The sequence below is a fragment of the Monodelphis domestica genome, chromosome 5, assembly GCF_027887165.1.
Source record: "Monodelphis domestica isolate mMonDom1 chromosome 5, mMonDom1.pri, whole genome shotgun sequence".
Taxonomy (NCBI): domain Eukaryota; kingdom Metazoa; phylum Chordata; class Mammalia; order Didelphimorphia; family Didelphidae; genus Monodelphis; species Monodelphis domestica.
The window spans coordinates 299,966,316-299,985,685 of record NC_077231.1 but is presented as its reverse complement, the minus strand read 5'-3'; the positions used below and the strand labels follow the sequence as shown (position 1 = coordinate 299,985,685).

The 19,370-nt window shown below is 41.2% G+C and overlaps 1 protein-coding gene across 8 annotated transcripts in view; it reads left to right on the top strand.

Annotated features, from left to right (window-relative positions):
* Positions 1 to 19,370, top strand: part of NEK10 (NIMA related kinase 10) — a 256,666-nt gene that overhangs the window by 209,817 nt on the left and 27,479 nt on the right. For 4 of the 8 annotated variants that reach the window (XM_056800366.1, XM_056800365.1, XM_056800367.1 and 1 more), the window contains 2 exons: positions 4,472 to 4,570; positions 5,232 to 5,332. In XM_056800366.1, the coding sequence (XP_056656344.1) occupies positions 4,472 to 4,570; positions 5,232 to 5,332 (200 nt within the window). The remainder of the gene's footprint in view (positions 1 to 4,471; positions 4,571 to 5,231; positions 5,333 to 19,370) is intronic. The other 4 variants (XM_056800368.1, XM_001380886.5, XM_007505191.2 and 1 more) reach the window with 1 other exon arrangement.

The window sequence follows — 19,370 nt, the reverse complement described above, 5'->3', positions numbered from 1 at the left end:
CTCGATAAGGGAATACTGCCACGTTTATCCTATCTGCAGGCATTAAGCACTTGGTTTAGTTACTTTAAAGAATGAAGGTGGCTCTGGGGATAGAAAGTCAGGTCTGGAGACAGAAAGTCCTGGGCTCAAATATGACTTCAGACATTCCTAGCTGTGTGACCCTGGGCAAGTCACTTGATCTGAATTGGCTAGCTCTTATCTTCAAATGGATACTTAGCACTAATTCTAAGACAAAAGGTTAGGGCTTAAAAAAAAATAAAAGAATGGGGACAGCTGGGTAGCTCAGTGGGTTGAGAGCCAAGCCTAGAGATGGGAGGTCCTAGGTTCAAATCTGGCCTCAGACACTTCCCAGCTGTGTGACCCTGGACAAGTCACTTGACCCCCATTGCCTAGCCCTTACCACTCTTCTGCCTTGGAGCCAATTTACTCCAAGATGGAAGATGAGGGTTTAAAAAAATAAAAAATAAAATAAAATAAAAGAATGAACAATGAAGATAGAGATCCCCATGGGTAATTTATTTTCATTTTTGATTAGATTACTAAAGAAAAATCAATTCAGTTGAAAAGGCTACCTTTCCCCCATTTGGGGGATGTTGGGGGGAAAATGATACTGGAACTGACTTAGAAAATGTGGTAGTTAGGTGGCACAGTGGGTAGCATGCTAGGCCTAGTGTCAGGAAGATTCATCCTTGTGAATTCAAGTCTGACTTCAGACATTTACTAGCTTTGTGACTTTAGGCAAATCACTTAATCCTACTTGCCTCAGTTTCCTCATCTGTAAAATGAGCTGGAGAAGGAAATGGCAAACCACTACTGTATCTTTGCCAAGAAAACCCCAAATGGGGTTATGAAGAGTTAGACACGACTGAAATAATTTAATAACAACATAAGACAATGTATTAGGGATAAGAATCTTTGGGTCAAATTTCTTCAGTGAATCAGTCCATTCATGAGCATTTATTAAGCAGCAGTCACTTTGTTGGCTGCTGAGGATGCAAAGACAAAATGGAATATTTCTGAAGAATGTGAGCACATATTTGATCACATCTTCCTCCTCCCCCCCGGCTACCTTCCATCCCATTCTCCTTGTACCACTCTTTGCAAGTCCTTTCTGAGCCATCTCAGCAGACAGGACTATTTATTTTTTTAAATTCTTACCTTCTGCCTTTAGAATCAATTGATTCTAAAGTATCACAATAGATCTAAAGTATCTAAAGGGGAAGTATCACGGCACATGGTCTCTAAAAGGTTCACCATCATTGGGCCATGCAATCAGGCTTAAGTGACTTGCCTAGAATCACTCAATTAGGAAATGCCTGAGGTCAGATTTGAATTCAGGTCCTCCTGACTCCAGGCTTGGTTCTCTATCTGCTGTGCTGCTTAGCTACTCCTGAGCTACCTTAGTAGAGAGTGTGGCTCAAGAAATAAAATTTTAGGATTCATAGATTTATATATGGAACTTTAGGGACCTCCTCTTCCCATTTGAAATGACCAGGAATCTAGGTTGCTGTCAAGAAGGTTTTCTTTTTTTTTTAAGTCCCCCAATTCCAGTTAAAAAGCAAATCTACTGTCTAAAAGTTAGGAAGGTTTCTCTCTAGCTTAGCTCTTTCTTTGTTTATATGTAGTTTATATTTAACTGACAGATACATGCTTCAGGTTGGCTAGTACCTCCCTGGGAAAATCCAGCTCCTTACCCGTGGTACCTTGGACTGTGCAAAAATATAAACCAACATTTTAACAATGTTGTCTCACATTCAAGCTGCAGAAATTGCAAGGGGAGTGTTCCTGCTCTGGTTTGGGGGATGGGACTGGATAAAGCAATATTTTGCAGCCAGCTAGGAGATTGAGAACCAAGCTTAGGCACAGGAGGTCCTGGGTTCAAATTTGGCCTAGGAGTCTGACCCTGGGCAAATTACTTAACCCCCCTTGCCTAGCTCTTACTGCTCTTCTGTCTTGGAAACAGTACAGTATTGATTCTAAGATGGAGGGAAGGGTACTTAAAAAAATTTATGTTTAATAAGTCAGTCAATGACCCTAAGGCAGTGATGCCTCTAGGTGGAAAATAGAGCTGCTGTAGGCTACAGAGAAAAGCCAGTAGGTAGGCCGGTGATGCCCTAGTGTACAGAGTACCAGACCTGGAGTCAAGAAGACTCATCTTCATGAGTTCAAATCTGTCCTCTGACACTTACCAGCTGTGTGACTCTGGGCAAGTCACTTAACTCTTTTGGCCTCGGTTTCCTCATCTGTAAAATGAGTTGGAGAAGGAAATGGCAAACCACTACTGTATCTTTGCCAAGAAAACCCCAAATGGGGTCACAGAGACAGACACAACTGAAACGACTGAACAGCAAAGCCATCCAACCCTTTCAGACTCGGTCAGATCTCCCTCTCACCCCTGCCCCAATCACACCATCCTCCAAGAGGCAATATGCCAAATCCAGTCCCACAGTCCAAGAGGTGATGCTGAAAAGGAGGACTCGAGGACTCTGGGATATTCCTGGAAGTTATTTGAGAGGAAGTCCCATACATTCTTGCTATTGGGCATTTCCATTGAGATTCTTATGACTGAACTCATGAAAAATGTTTAAAAACATTTAATAATGCAACTTCAACATCTCCCCACACTCATTTACAGAGGTGAAGGCTCTTTGGCTCTGGAAGATTGTATCGTCAAATCTTTTGTTGTTGTATTGAGTAGTTTGAGTAATATTCTCTTTCCTCTTTTTATTTTATTTTTTTTAAACCCTTACCTTCCATCTTGAAATCAATACTGTGCATTGGTTCCAAGGCAGAAGAGTGGTAAGGGCAGGCAATGGGGGTCAATTGACTTGTCCAGGGTCACACAGCTAAGAAGTGTATGAGACCAGATTTGAACCTAGGACCTCCTGTTTCTAGGCCTGGCTCTCAATCCACTGAGCTACCCAGCTGCTTCCCATTTCCTCTTTTTAAAAAAATCTAATATGGATGGCTGTCTAGGAGGGGAGAAATACAAGGGGAAATTCAGGCAACCAGTGTAAAAACACAAGCTATCAGCAAAATGTATTTAACAAATCCAAAGAGAGAGCTCAGAATGGAGATAATAGTTTATTTTTCCTTTCACGCCTGGAAACGGAGCTTATAATGTTTGGGGTGAGGCTATTTTTCAGCCTTTTAAAAACTCCAGAAATGTGTTAACATGTTCTTGATGCAACTTTTCACATGAATAGATACAGGTGCTTTCTGAAGCACTTCACAGCAGAAGGCACTTTGCATTAAATCCTGTTAGAGCTCTTAATAAGAAAATAACTATTTCATCTTCATTTAGCAAAGATCCCTGCCGAGAAAGTCAAGACTGGAAGGGCTCAGAAAGGGTATAAGTCAGTCAGTAAGCATTTATTAAGTGCCTACTGTGTGTTAAACATTGGGTCAGGGAAGAGAGAGCTATTTGTTGTTCAGTTTATTCCCATTATGTGTGAATTATGTGCATGGCATCGGTGGGATTACAAGGGCAAACATAAGATGCCGTCGTACAAGTTAGACTGTGACTGAATACGTAAAAATGGCAGAGGAAGGATGGTGGGATCCAGAGAGGAAGGGGTCCCTCCTAGCAGTCATAGCAAGATGAAGTGGGTGGAGGGGACAGTCTAGAGAATGAATGAATGTGGATCATCTCACTGTTTGGGCTGTGAAAATGTCTGAAGATAGAGGAAAGGAGAGGACCAATCTATGGGCTTAAGCGGTGGAAATGGGGTATGAGTGGTCACGAGGTTGATGGGAGGGAATGAAAGGAGAATTGTGGCAACCAAAGAAAGCAGTCCACTGGCATTTTAATACCAATGGCCCGAGTCTAAGCTAAGGACCCAGGATGAATTAGAGAAGCTTTCTACTTGATCCTGAGGAGAAAACCTAGGTGAAAGATACCTGGAAACAGTTAGGTGGCTCAGTGATTGAGAGCCAGGTCTAGAGATGGGAGGTCCTATATTCAAATCAGGTACTTCCTAACTGTGTGACCCTGGGCAAGTCACTTAGCCCCCATTGCCTAGCCCTTACCGCTTTTCTACCTTGGAACCAATGTACAGTATTGATTCTTATACAGATGGTATTTAATTGTACTTAGGCATGCATTTCTTTAAAAGTGACTTATAAGGGGCAGCTGGGTAACTCAGTGGATTGAGAGCCAGGTCTAGAGATGGGAGGCCCTGGGTTCAGACACTTCCCAGCTGTGTGACCCTGGGCAAGTCATTTAACCCCCATTGCCTAGGCCTTACCACTCTTCTGCCTTGGAACCAGTAATACAGTATTGATTCCAAGACAGAAGGTAAGGGTTTAAAAAAATAAAAGAGTGACATATAAGATGAACCCAGTCATATTTAGTATTCCTTTTTAGTTAACATTTTAATTTATTATTTTTGTATTATTATATAGTATATATTATCATAAATAGTAATTTATCTGCTTGCGATTTAAGAATTATACTTTTAATTTTTTAAAGGATCAAGAGTAGAAAATCATGCCAACCTTGAAGTGGATAGGACACTAGAAGGAAGACCCAGGTTCAAATCCTGCCTCAGATACTTGCCAGCTTTGGCAGGTTATTTAATTTCCTTTGGAATTAGTGTCTTCTTTAAAAACTTTAAAATAAGAGAGTTGGACATAATGGCCCTCAAAGGTCCCTTCCTATACTTACTCTACAATCTTATGATCTGCACCTAAGCTTGATTATTATTAAAACACTGGTGATGGTAGCAAATATGAATTATAAGCAAACATACCCAAGAGGAAGTAAACAACCTTTTTTTAAATGGTAAATTTTCTTTAATTTTTTTTTTAAATCTTTTTCCTTCCCACCTACCCCTCCCATGGAAAAAGAACAAAAAGAAAACTCTATTTCTGTGACAAGCATTCAGTCAAGGAGGGCTCATTTCCATTTTGGCTTCATCTCAGTCTGGATATTCAGTAACAGTGAATTTTCAGGGCTAAATATGACCATGACAAGGTGATGTCACGGTGTTCCTTGGGGCCAATAGAAACAGGAATTGCAGCTCTTCTGAAGGGCATGGAGAGTGGCTACTGTTTTGTTTTCCTTCACAGAATTAGCCACAGTTAAGTCCCATTGCTTATTCCAATAGCTTTCACTAACAATGATATAATCATTGAATTATTAATCGATTGATTGATTAAGTAATAATAATTATTTACTTTGAAAGCACAAGATGGAGGTCTTGTTCTAACGGTAGCATTCTCTTCTCCAGCTTCCGCAGGGATTGCTGTGTCCCAGAGAAAAGTACGGCAGATCAGTGATCCCATTCAGCAAATCTTAATTCAGCTGCACAAAATTATCTACATCACCCAGGTAGGTGCCCCGTCCTGTTCTTGCCCTTTGGTCTCCATGGTCTGCTGGAGACTTTGCCAGCAGGTGAAGGAAGGACTCTGGATCCCTTGATGCAGCGAATTCACTGCCTCCCATGGCCACAACCACTTTCTGGCCAACAGATGAGAGAGTTATGTAAGTAATTAAGTCTCAGGGAACCTAGGGCTTGATTGTAAGTTACTGTATGTTGTTCATGGAAGAGGAAAATAAGCCTGCCTTTCAGACAGCTGTCATTCAGATGAGGAGATGTGGGGTTGGCAGAGAGGACAGTGGGGAGAGATGGGGGGCAGGGAGGGAGGGAGACAGAGGGATGGAGAGAGACAGAGGAGGATGGGAGAGAGAAAGTGGGGGAGAAAGAGAGGGAGGGAGGGAGAGATGGAGAAATGGAGGGAGGGAGAGAGAGATGGAGAGAGAGACAGAAAGACAGAGAGAGAGGGAGGGAGAGAGAAAGGGAGGGAGAGGGAGAGAAAGAGGGAGGGAAAAGAGAGAGAGGGAAGGAGGGAGGCAGAGGGGGAGAGAGAGAGGGAGGGAGAAAGAGAGAAAGGGAGGAAGAGAAAGAGGGAGGGAGAGAAAGAGGGAGGAAAGAAGGGGGAGAAAGAGAGAAAGGGAGGGAGAGAGACAGAGAGGGAGAGAGAGAGGGAGGGAGAAGGAGAGAGAAAGAGGAAGGGAGAGAGAGAGAGAGAGAGAGAGAGGAAGGGAGGGAGAGACAGAGAGAGAGAGGGAGGGAGAGAGAGAGATCCTATCAGCCTCATTTAGAAGTGGCTACCTTGAAACTAGGGCTACCTAGAAATAGTATTTGCAGTAGCTTATAAAATGCTAAATTGGTCAAGGCAACATTTATATACAAGGATGTGCTCGAGGCATCCTCCCCACTCCCCCCTCTTTCCGGCTGACTCTAGAGACCCAATCATTATATTTTCAATGTAGTCATTGACGCCCCTTGAAATAGGCAAATGCTACAAATTTGGGCTTGATTTATTGTTTTTTTGATTGTCTAGACTTAAGAAAGTGGTGGAAAAACATTAATAATACTGACAAAAATAAAATGTGGGTCATGTCTCTCTTTTCATTTTTTTCAGATAGTGAGCTGTTAAATATTTGCTAGGATACTTAGCATGCTGTTTAAATGGATGGGAAGGATTTGTGTTGGACTTGTAGTAAGAAACCTAAGTTCAAATCTCAGCTGTGACACTTAATAGCGTATGAACTTGGACAATCACTTAACTACTTTGTAATCTAATTCCCTTTATTATAAAAACGGAAATACTACATGTAATAACTCACACAGGGCAAAACACTTGAAACGAAGGATTTGGGGACTTTTCTGTGACAGAACCATTTGGCAGTCATGAAACCTACACTCTTCTTGTGATAATGTTTTTTAAAGTGTAAAAGATTCAGAATTATAAAGGAAACCAAGCATATGACAATCCATCAAATTTTTTTTTAAAGTTCCTAAGAGGGGAATAGGTTAAAACTTCTGCTCTAAACCCTTAGGAGCCTTTTGTCTTTATATATCCAAGGTCTAGCACAATACCTGCCATTGAATAAAAGTGTTTAGGGCAGCTGGGTGGCTCAGTGGATTGATAGCCAGGCCCAGAGATGGGAGGTCCTGGGTTCAAATCTGAATTCAGATACTTTTTAGCTGTGTGACCCTGGGCAAGTCACTTAACCTTTGTTGCCTAAGCCCTTGCTGCTCTTCTGCTTTAGAACCAATACATAGTGTTGATTCTAAGATGGAAGGCAAGGTTTTTTTTTTTTAAATAATAAAGGTTTTCTAATGAACAAATGTGAATTATTATTATCCTAATTTTTATTATCCAAAGGTTCCCAGCAAGTACACCAAAACTTTTGGGACACCCCTGAATAATACCTTTAATCAAAGGATGGTAGTAGTTGAAATTGCAATCAATGATTAAATCATAAGGACAATTAATGTCAAATGATTTGAATGTCAAGTTAACAAGCTTTTACTAAGAACTTACTATGTAGCAAGCACACTGCTACATTCTTGGGGATACAAAGAAAGTTAAAAATAGTCACTGGTGATAAATGATAATCACTTGGGATACATAATATATATGTGTTACAGGCATAATTATACCCATTTTACAGATGAGGAACTAAGATACAGGGAAGCTAAGTGACATATCCAGAGTTACACAGCCTATCTGGATTGGAGACAAGATTTTAACCCAAATTTCATTTCAGATGACATCTCATCCAACTCCCACATTTTATAGATGAGGAAAATGGGGCCCAGAGAGGTTAATTGATCTGTTCAAGGTCAAATAATAAGTGTCTAAGGGAGTATTTAAACCAGCTTTCTCCACAACACCCCAAATTTCTCCTGATCCCAGGCCCAGAATTCTTTGTACTTTATCATGCTCCTTCTCAAAAACTACCTTCTTGTTTATTTCCAGACAGTTAAGTAATCTTATTGCTTTTTAAAAATCTTTTATAAATCTTTGGCCAAAGACTTCCTCCTGGCACAGAAATCCCAGGTGCCCTTTGGGGGTTCCCATCTTATTTCTCTGCCTTTGCTCTTACCCAGCATGAGGTAGTTCTCACCCCTCCAACCTTTCTTACACCTTACTCCCCAGCCCAGACTCTCCCATCTAGTGACACTGGCCTCCTGTTTGTTCCATGAATAGATACCCCATCTCTGACTCCAGGCATTTTCTTTGGCTGCCTCCCCATGCCTGGAATCCTTTTCTCCTTCAACTCCACTGACTTCCCTAATTTCTTCCTTCAAGTCCTGACTAAAGCCTCTTAGCAGAACCTTCCCGGAGCCCCTCTTCATTCTCCTGCCTTCCCTATTCCTCATTTCCTCTCTCTCCAGTAGACGGTTTGCTTTCTATAGATTTGTTGGCAGGTTGTCTCCTCCGATGGATTGTAAGCTCCTGGAGGGCAAGGACCACCTTTTGCTTTGGTGGGTGTAGTCGGAATTTAATACACCTTTATTGCTTGATTGAAAAACATCTTGGATTAAAGAGTGGATCTTAATTTCCTCCATCTCTGAGTTCCTGGATTCACAGCAAGTAAGATTTGAACTGAGATCTTCCTACCTCCAAATTCAGCATGTATTGAGTGACTAGAGCAGTGATGGTGAACCTTTTTGAGACCAAGTGCCCAAACTGCATCCTCATGCCACATGTGAGCCCCCTGCCTAACCCAAACAGGGAAGGGAAGAAGAGTTTCCATTGGGCTGCTGAGCAGAGGCACAGGTGCATGCATAGAGAGGGGGAACAGAGCATCTCCCTCCAGTACACACTGCATGCATGCCATAGGGTGATCAACATGGTACTAGAGCACTGGGCCTTAAGTCAAGAAGACGTTAATTCAAATCTGACTTGAACTATGTGACCCTGTGCAATTTACTTAATCGTCGTCTGCCTCAGTTTCCTTAACTGTAAAATGGTTTTAATCACAGCACCTATCTCCCAGAGTGTTGTAAGGATCACAGGAAATCATCTTTGTAAAGAGCACAGTGCCTCACACCTAATAAATGCTCCTTCCATTTCCCCTCTTCCTCTTTATCAGGCCACCTAGCTCAAGATAGAGACTGTGTCTTAGTGACCTTTGTATCCCCTGCAGCAAGTGACACATAGAGGGAACCTCCAGACACAGGCCCTCTGATTCTTAACTATAATAACGTCCCAGTTTTCCTGAGGTCGTGCAGATTCCTCAGGACATCAGTCACCCCGAGATAAGAGAACTGAGAAATTGGAAGTGGAAGGGGCTCTTGAGCTTACAGACAGCAGTTAAAAGGCTCCTCTGTAGGGGAGGTGGGGGGAACCTTTCCAAGAGCTACAGCCAGACCCGATGGTGTGCAGAACAAGGGAACAGATTAGAAAGAGCCCCTCAAAAGCTGTCAGTGGACCAAGACTGGAAGGAAACAGCAGCTGTGGAAGCAGCAGGTTTGGTACCTTGAGAAGAGAGACAAGTGGCCCAAAGTCCCAAGTCACTCCGGAGGCTATTATAGCATTGAACCTGCATTTCATTGAACTAGAAAGTCCCAGGGGGAGGAAGCTCCTTCTGCCAGTGGGCATCCATCCACACCTTCTCTGCCACTTAGAATCTTGGAGAGTTAGGGAAAGGACAAGCCAGTGTGTGCGAGGCAGGATGCAATCCCAGATCCTCCTGGCTGTGAGGCCATCTCTCGCATGCTGTGCCAACAGCCTATCTCAGAAAGCAATTTAATACTTGGTGCATGGAATGATAATCTCAAGGCACCAAGAACACAAAAGATGGTTTGGTTACTCTGGGTGTGAGGGCAGGAAAGAGTCAGGATTCTAAATTGAGAATGATGGACATCATTTAGAACTACACATACACAAATGATTGAAATAAAAAGTTTGAGGGCTTAAAGATTGCCACGAATCCAAATCCAGCATGTAGCCAGTGGATCAAGTTCAAGAAGACCCGAATTCAAGTCCAGCCCCACTTTCTACCTGGGTGATCCTGTTGTGGTTGTTCACTCATTGCAGTCATGCCCAATTCTTCATGACCCCCATTTGGGGTCTTCTTGGCAAAGTGGATTGCCATTTCCTTCTCTAGTTCATTTTACAGATGAGGAAATAGAACTCTCTGCCTCAGTTTCTTCATCTATAAAAGAGAAATAACAATAGTACCTACCTCCCAGTGTTGTTCTAAGGATCCTAGGAGATAAAATCTGTAAAGTGCTTATCACAGTGCCTGGCTTCTGGTAGGTGCTTAGTCCATTAAACTTCACTTATCTGAAAACCTCGTATATGTGTAATACTACTTTCCTGTACAAAATCTGATCAATAAAGCATTACTGGAGTGCAGCCTTTGAGCCACATCAAGCATTCTTTTCTATTTCAAAAGTATTTCCATTAAATTCAGATCGTGAATTCTAGTTTAAAATTAGTTTAACTTAATTTTAATGGAAATAACCTTAATAGCTACTTGAGCTCCTGATGACTATGCAGAGTAAAAATATGTTTCAAAATTTATATATAGTTTCTTTATGCCTGTCATGCTAATTCATATATAATAAAGAATTTGTATTGTGGAGCTATTAGGTCTCTCTCTCAGTTTTCCAGGTATTATTAAGGTAAAAGTAAAACTCTCATAAATACCTTCTTTTGGACTCTCTAGCCGCCGAGGATTAACAAATGATTCCCCACTCCTGGCAAGAGGAGATTCGTTGCTCTAAGTTTTCTGATTAAAAATATATTTCCAGAATAATTCAAAGTTTATAACGTTGTACACAGGACGGAGTGATGTCCCTCTTGGGAACTTTAACCTGCTGTGCTCACCAGAGTATCGGAGCTGCTTTTAAAGTGAGGCAGTGAAGCCAAGTCTGAAATTCCAGTTCTGTATCAACTGTGGCTTTAATTGCCCAGATCAGAACTGAGAGTGGTCTGTCCTTGATAGCACTGCATCTGCTCTGCTGGCGGCGGATCCCAAGGAGAAGGGCCCAAACCAAATGCTTCTTCTGTAAGGATTTCCAAACCTGAACTTTGGGAGACTTCAGCTGGGGCCATTACTCAAAGTTGCAGGGACAGAATTCCACTGACAACCGGCAGATGAAACATACAAGGGAGATTTCTGGCTTTTGGCTGCTGGGGCCTTTTCAATGCAGTTTCCATGGAAACGGGTTGGTTGGCTCTGTGAAAATAATCTAAAAGCAACTATTTTAAAAGGCAGGATGTTAACATCCTTAGCCTGTCTTCGCTGGTTTGACATCTATTTTCGTCAAAACTAAAACGGTAATCTTAGACCGGCAAGCTAAGAGTGGAGTTTGTTGATCGTTTCACTTGCTGGAAACCCATCCCCATGTTTGAGTTTACAAAATGGCCAACATGAATTGTTTTTCCATTAGCACGGGGTCTCCTGGGTGACTGCTTAGGCATGAGCTGTTTGGCCAAGGCAGGTACCCGGTTTTAAAACAGGTCTGTCTGTGATTTTTGTTTTCATAAATATTCTTAAAATAACAACACTTTGAATCTATGCAGCATTTAAAACTGACCAGCTGTCTCCAAGAAAGCTACAGGCAGACAGCAATTCACCTGAAGCTCATTTCTTTCACAATTACTGTTTTTCTAAGCAGGGGAATAAAAAATAAAGGACCAAAAATCAAAAACAGATGCAACAGGGGGCAGCTGGGTAGCTCAGTGGATTGAAAGTCAGGCCTAGAGAGGGGAGGTCCTAGGTTCAAACTTGGCTTCAGACACTTCCTAGTTGTGTGACCTTGGGCAAGTCACTTGACCCCCATTGCCTAGCCCTTACCACTCTTCTGCCTTGGAGCCAATACACAGTATTGGCTCCAAGACAGAAGGTAAGGGTTTAAAAAAACAAAGATGTAACAAAATACCAGTATCAAGGAATCCTCCATCCTTTGTACATTATGGTTATGGAACTCTGGGATGGCCAGACTCAGAGTAATTGATCAAGGTTAAATTGGTCAGAATTTTCTCAGGGAGTACCATAGGAATCTGGACTCACCTCTGTCATTATTAATTTTTTTTTACTTTTTTTTTTTTATATTTTATTTGGTCATTTCCAAGCATTATTCGTTAAAGACATAGATCATTTTCTTTTCCTCCCCCCCCCCAACCCCCCATAGCCGACGCGTAAGTCCACTGGGCATTAGATGTTTTCTTGATTTGAACCCATTGCTTTGTTGATAGTATTTGCATTAGAGTGTTCATTTAGAGTCTATCCTCTGTCATGTCCCCTCAATCTTTGTATTCAGGCAGTTGCTTTTTCTCGGTGTTTCCACTCCCATAGTTTATCCTTTGCTTATGAATGGTGTTTTTTTCTCCTGGGTCCCTGCAAGTTGTTCAGGGACATTACACCACCACTAATGGAGAAGTCCATTACGTTCGATGATACCACAGTGTGTTTGTCTCTGTGTACAATGTTCTCCTGGTTCTGCTCCTCTCGCTCTGCATCACTTCCTGGAGGTTGTTCCAGTCTCCATGGAACTTCTCCACTTTATTATTCCTTTTAGCGCAATAGTACTCCATCACCAACATATACCACAGTTTGTTCAGCCATTCCCCAATTGATGGGCATCCCCTCATTTTCCAGTTTTGGGCCACCACAAAGAGCGCAGCTATGAATATTTTTGTACAAGTCTTTGTGTCCATTATCTCTTTGGGGTACAGACCCAGCAGTGCTATGGCTGGGTCAAAGGGTAGATATTCTTTTGTCGCCCTTTGGGCATAGTTCCAAATTGCCCTCCAGAATGGTTGGATCAGTTCACAGCTCCACCAGCAATGAATTAATGTCCCTACTTTGCCACATCCCCTCCAGCATTCATTACTTTCCTTTGCTGTTATGTTAGCCAATCTGCTAGGTGTGAGGTGATACCTCAGAGTTGTTTTGATTTGCATCTCTCTGATTATAAGAGATGTAGAACACTTCTTCATGTGCTTGTTAATAGTTTTGATTTCTTTATCTGAGAACTGCCTATCCATTTCCCTTGCCCATTTATCAATTGGAGAATGGCTTGATTTTGTGTACAATTGATTTAGCTCTTTATAAATATGAGTAATTAAACCTTTGTCAGAGGTTTCTATGAAGATTTTTTCCCAATTTGTTGTTTCCCTTCTGATTTTAGTTATATTGGTTTTGTTTGTACAAAAGCTTTTTAGTTTGATGTAGTCAAAATTATTTATTTTACATTTTGTGATTCTTTCTATATCTTGCTTGGTTTTAAAGCCTTTCCCCTCCCAAAGGTCTGACATGTATACTATTCTGTGTTTACCCAATTTACTTATGGTTTCCTTCTTTATGTTTAAGTCACTCACCCATTTTGAATTTATCTTGGTGTAGGGTGTGAGGTGTTGATCTATTCCTAGTCTCTCCCACACTGTCTTCCAATTTTCCCAGCAGTTTTTATGAAATAGTGGATTTTTGTCCCAAAAGCTGGGATCTTTGGGTTTATCGTATACTGTCTTGCTGAGGTCGCTTTCCCCCAGTCTATTCCACTGATCTTCCTTTCTATTTCTTAGCCAGTACCAAATTGTTTTGATGACTGCTGCTTTGTAATATAGTTTTAGGTCAGGGACTGCAAGGCCCCCATCATATGTGTTTTTTTTCATTATTTCCCTGGATATCCTTGATCTTTTGTTCTTCCAAATGAACTTTGTTATGGTTTTTTCTAAATCAGTGAAGAAGTATTTTGGTAGTTCAATGGGTATGGCACTAAATAGATAAATAAGTTTGGGTAGGATGGTCATTTTTATTATATTGGCTCGTCCTATCCATGAGCAGTTAATGTTTTTCCATTTGTTCAAGTCTAGTTTTAGTTGTGTGGCGAGTGTTTTGTAGTTGTGTTCATATAGTTCCTGTGTTTGTCTTGGGAGGTAGATTCCTAGGTATTTTATTTTGTCTAAGGTGATTTTGAATGGGATTTCTCTTTCTAGTTCTTGCTGCTGAGCTGTGTTGGAGATATATAGAAAAGCTGATGATTTATGTGGGTTTATTTTGTATCCTGCAACTTTGCTAAAGTTGTTGATTATTTCAATTAGCTTTTTGGTTGAATCTCTAGGATTCTTTAATAGACCATCATGTCATCCGCAAAGAGTGATAACTTGGTCTCCTCCTTGCCTATTTTGATGCCTTCAATTCCTTTATCTTCTCTAATTGCTACTGCTAGTGTTTCTAGTACAATGTCAAATAATAGAGGTGATAATGGGCATCCTTGTTTCACTCCTGATCTTATTGGGAATGCATCTAGTTTATCCCCATTGCAGATGATATTAGCTGTTGGTTTTAGATATATACTGTTTATTATTTTTAGGAATGACCCTTCTATTCCTATGCTTTCTAGTGTTTTTAATAGGAATGGGTGTTGTATTTTATCAAAGGCTTTTTCTGCATCTATTGAAATAATCATGTGATTCTTGCTAGTTTGCTTGTTGATGTGGTCAATTATGTGGATGGTTTTCCTAATGTTGAACCAGCCCTGCATCCCTGGTATGAATCCTACTTGATCATGGTGAATGATCCTTCTGATCACTTGCTGGAGTCTTTTTGCTAGTATCCTATTTAAGATTTTTGCATCTATATTCATTAGGGAGGTTGGCCTATAGTTTTCTTTCTCTGTTTTTGACCTGCCTGGTTTTGGAATCAGTACCATGTTTGTGTCGTAAAAGGAGTTTGGTAGAACTCCCTCTTTGCTTATTATGTCAAATAGTTTGTATAGTATTGGGATTAACTGTTCTCTGAATGTTTGATAGAATTCACAGGTGAATCCATCAGGCCCTGGGGACTTTTTCTTTGGAAGTTCTTTGATGACTTGTTGGATTTCAATTTCTGATATGGGATTATTTAGGAATTCTATTTCCTCTTCTGTTAGTCTAGGCAGTTTGTATTTTTGTATATATTCATCCATTTCTCCTAAATTGGTGTATTTATTGCCATATAATTGGGCAAAGTAATTTCTAATGATTGCCTTAATTTCCTCCTCATTGGAGGTGCTGTCCCCCTTTTCATCTTTAATGCTGTGAATTTGCTTTTCTTCCTTCCTTTTTTTAACTAGATTGACCAGTACCTTGTCTATTTTGTTTGTTTTTTCAAAGTACCAGCTTCTTGTCTCATTTATTAAATCAATAGTTCTATCACTTTCGATTTTATTAATTTCTCCCTTAATTTTTAGGATTTCTAATTTGGTTTTCTGCTGGGGGTTTTTAATTTGATCGCTTTCCAGTTTTTTCATTTGCATTTCCAATTGATTGATCTCTGCTCTCCCTTGTTTGTTAATATAAGCATTCAGGGATATGAATTTACCTCTGATTACCGCTTTGGCTGCATCCCAAAAGGTTTGGAAGGATGTTTCGCCATTGTCATTTTCCTCGATGAAATTATTAATTGTTTCTATGATTTCTTCTTTAACTAAACGGTTTTGGAGTATCATATTGTTTAATTTCCAATTGGTTTTAGATTTGGTTTTCCATGTACCATTACTAATCATTATTTTTATTGCCTTGTGATCTGAGAAGGCTGCATTCATTATTTCTGCTTTTCTGCATTTGTGTGCTATGTTTCTGTGACCTAATGTATGGTCAATTTTTGTGAATGTGCCATGTGGTGCTGAGAAGAAGGTGTATTCCTTTTTATCCCTATTTATTTTTCTCCATATGTCTATTAATTCTAATTTTTCTAAGATTTCATTCACTTCTTTTACCTCTTTCTTATTTATTTTTTGATTTGATTTATCTAAATTTGATAATGGTTGGTTTAAGTCTCCCACTAGTATGGTTTTATTGTCTATTTCTTCCTTCAATTCTCCTAGTTTCTCCATTAGAAATTTGGGTGCTATATTATTTGGTGCATACATATTGATTAATGATATTTCCTCATTGTCTATAGTCCCTTTTAACAAAATATAATTACCTTCCCTATCCCTTTTGATCAGGTCTATTTTTGCATTGGCTTTATCAGATATCATGATTACCACTCCTGCCTTCTTTCTATCAGTTGAGGCCCAGAAGGTCTTACTCCATCCTTTAATTCTGACCTTGTGGGTGTCAACCCGCCTCATGTGTGTTTCTTGAAGACAACATATGGTAGGGTTTTGGATTCTAATCCATTCTGCTATTCGTCTACGTTTTATGGGTGAGTTCATCCCATTCACGTTCAAAGTTATGATTGTCATTTGTGGACTCCCTGGCATTTTGATTGCCTTCCCTAATTCTAACCTTTTCTTCTTCGGCTCTACCTTTTAGTCCAGTGATTTACTTTGAAACAGTCCCCCTTGTCCCCTCCCTTGATGTTTCCCTTTTTAGTCCCTCCCTTTTTGTTCCCTCCCCCTCCCCCCTCTCTTACCCTCCCTTTTTGTTCTCCCTCTCCCCCTCCCCCCCTTGGTTTTCCCTTCTCCTTACCCTTGTTGGGTAAGATAGAATTCAAGATCCCAATGGATCTGGAGGTTTTTCCCTCTCAGAGCTGATTTCCCTGAGATTGAGGTTTAAGTAACCCCCCCCCCTCTCTTCCTCTCCTTCTTATAGGAGTTTTCTTCCCCTCCCCTTCCCATGTGAATCTTTGTGTGAGAATGATTATTCTATTTGGTCTTTCTTTACCCCCTATTTATACATTACATTTTCCCCACATGTTAGTATATATAGGTTGATATAAATGTAGTCCTTATAGAAGAGAGTTTGAGTAAAAGAAGAAGATAACATTTTCCCCTTTCCTTAATATTTACCTTTTCAGGTATTCCTTGCTCTTTGATTTTCGGTATCAAACTTTCCACAGAGCTCTGGTCTTTTCTTTGCAAAAAGTTGGAAGTCTTCTATTTTGTTGAATGCCCATACTTTCCCTTGGAAGTATATAGTCAGTTTTGCTGGGTAGCTGATTCTTGGTTGGAGACCCAGCTCTCTTGCCTTTCTGAAGATCATGTTCCATGCCTTACGATCATTCAGAGTAGAACTTGCAAGGTCTTGTGTGACCCTGATTGGCATTCCTTTATATCTAAATTGTCTTTTTCTGGCTTCCTGTAGGATTTTTTCTTTTGTTTGATAGCTTTGGAATTTGGCAATTACATTCCTGGGAGTTGTCTTTTGGGGGTTTAGTGTAGAAGGTGTTCTGTGAGCTCTGTCAGTGGCTGTATTGCCCCCTTGTTCTAGAATCTCTGGGCAATTTTCTTTGATTATATCTTGTATCACCATGTCCAGTTTGGTGTTTATTTCTGGCTTATCTGGGAGTCCAATTATTCTTAAATTATCCCTTCTCCCCCTATTTTCCAGATCTATCACCTTGTCGGTGAGATATTTTATGTTCTCTTCTAATTTCTTGGTATTTTGGCTTTGCTTTATTGATTCTTGCTCTTTTACACGATCGTTGTCTTCCAGCTGCCTGATTCTGGCCTTTAAAGCCTGGTTTTCTTTTACAGTTTGGTCAAACTGGTTTTGTAGATGCGTGAATTTCTTTTGCATTATTTCCAACTTTTCCTCCCAGAAGGCTTCCATCTTTTTGGTCATTTCTGATTCAAATTCTTCATAGGTTTGTGGAGAGTTTCCATTTCCTTTGGAAGGTTTTGGAGCATTTTCTTTTATATTATCTTCTGTCTGCTCTGTATTTTGTATTTTGGCTCCATAGAATGTGTCCAAAGTCGCCCCTTTCTTCTTATTTTTCTTGGTATTTTGGGGCTTCTGTGGTTCTGTGGAGTTTGTCATCTCTGAATGTGGAGGATTAGTTTTTCTTGTCTCTTTCTGGTGTTCAGAGGCAGTCCTGGGCAGATAGTTCTATGGGCTTTCCCTGGGTTAAACTGAATATGCCTCACTGGAACTGGAATGGAAGGGTCGGACCACGAGGCCACACTCTCCCCCCCCCCCCCCCCCCCCCCCCCCCCCCCCCCCCCCCCGCTCGCTTTCCGGAAGTTGCCTTCAGAATCGCTGGCCGTGAGGCTGTTTCGTCGGCCTGCGGGGGGATGGGCTGCCGCTTCCCCAAGCTCCTAGAGCACAGACTTTCACTGAGACTTGGATAGCAGGATCCAGCCCGTGAGGCTGTCTTGCCCGCCCTGAGGGTTGCTGTTGTTTTGACCAGGTCTCTGCAGCGGAAGCCCCAGGCAGTAACTTTCACCCGGACTGGGACTTGGGTAGAAGACCCTGAGGGTTGTTGTTCCTCAGACCCTGCTTTCTGAGCCGGCCGGGCTGCGGCTTCCGGGAGCCTTGGACTCTGCGCTCCTACCCCTGAGGTCCGAGTGATCTCGGGTTCTGGCTTTTAAGGGGAGCCGTACCTTTTGAACCGGGTCCAGGTCCAGGAGGAGGGTTCCCAGGGTCTGTGCTGTTGATCGTTTTGAATTTCGGCGCCTTAGGAGCTTATCGTTTGAGATTGGTCGGGAAGGGTTTTCCGGAGATCTGAGCTTTAGCTTTCTCTAAGCCGCCATCTTAACCGGAAGTCTGTCATTATTAATTTTTATCACTGACTTAGAGAAAGAGATAGATGTTAAGTTCATCAAAACTGTAGATGACACCAAGTTGAGAGGGGCAAACTAAAGCACTGGATAACAAGTCGGGTTCCAAAAGGATCTGAAAAGGTTAGAGCATTGTGCTAAGTCTGGTAAGGTCATATTCGATAGAGATAAATGTAAAGTCTTGTATTGTAAATGTAAAGTACTTGGGTACAAAAAGTCAACCTCACGACTCTCAGATGGCAGAGGTATGGCTAGGGAATCATTCTGAAGAAAATCTGGGAGTGTTAAGAGTACACAAAAAGTGAAGGAGATCTTCATCTCTGGCTAAGAGAGTTTCCAGGAAGAGGGAGGTGACCATTCCACTGTACTCTGCCCTCATCATATTGCATATGAACTATTGTGATGTGTTCTGGGAGCCATGGCTGAAGAAGTACTTCAATAAATTGGCTAGTGTTGAGAGGATGGATGGGAAGAGGCTAGAGACCGTTCTGTTTAGCCTGGATAAGAGAAGATGTGGGAGAAAGTGAGAGCCATGCTCAAGTATTTGAAGGGTTGTCATTTGGAGACAGGATCAGCATTGTTCTGCTTGATCAGTGGAATGGAGGGCAGCTAAGGGGCACAGTGGATAGAATGCTGGGCTTAGAGTCATAAAGACTCATCTTCATGGGTTCCAATCTGACTTATTAGCTACGTGACTCTGGGAAAGTCACTTAATCCTGTTAGTCTCAGTTTCCTCATCTGCCAAGTGAGCTGGAGAAGGAAATGACAAACCACTCTAGTATCTTTGCCAAGAAAACATCAAAGGGGTCACAAAGATCTGGACATGATTGAACAAGCAAAAATACAAAAAAGTGGAATGGGCTGCCTTGTGTACTGCTGTCTCATTCTAAGTTTATTCCAGATGACTTACCTTCATGAATATGTTGTACTAGATGACTGCTCAGGTCCCTGCTTTCTCTCAAATTCTGTGATTCAATAAAATTACACCAGTGGAGTTCCACAAGTGGGACATTCAAACTTTAATTTATTTTACTCATAGTAGTAATGAGTTTTTGTTGATCGGTCCACACCCAATGACTTGGTTCCCTTTTGACCAATGACACTTCCAAAGCAGGCAAAAGTTAGAAA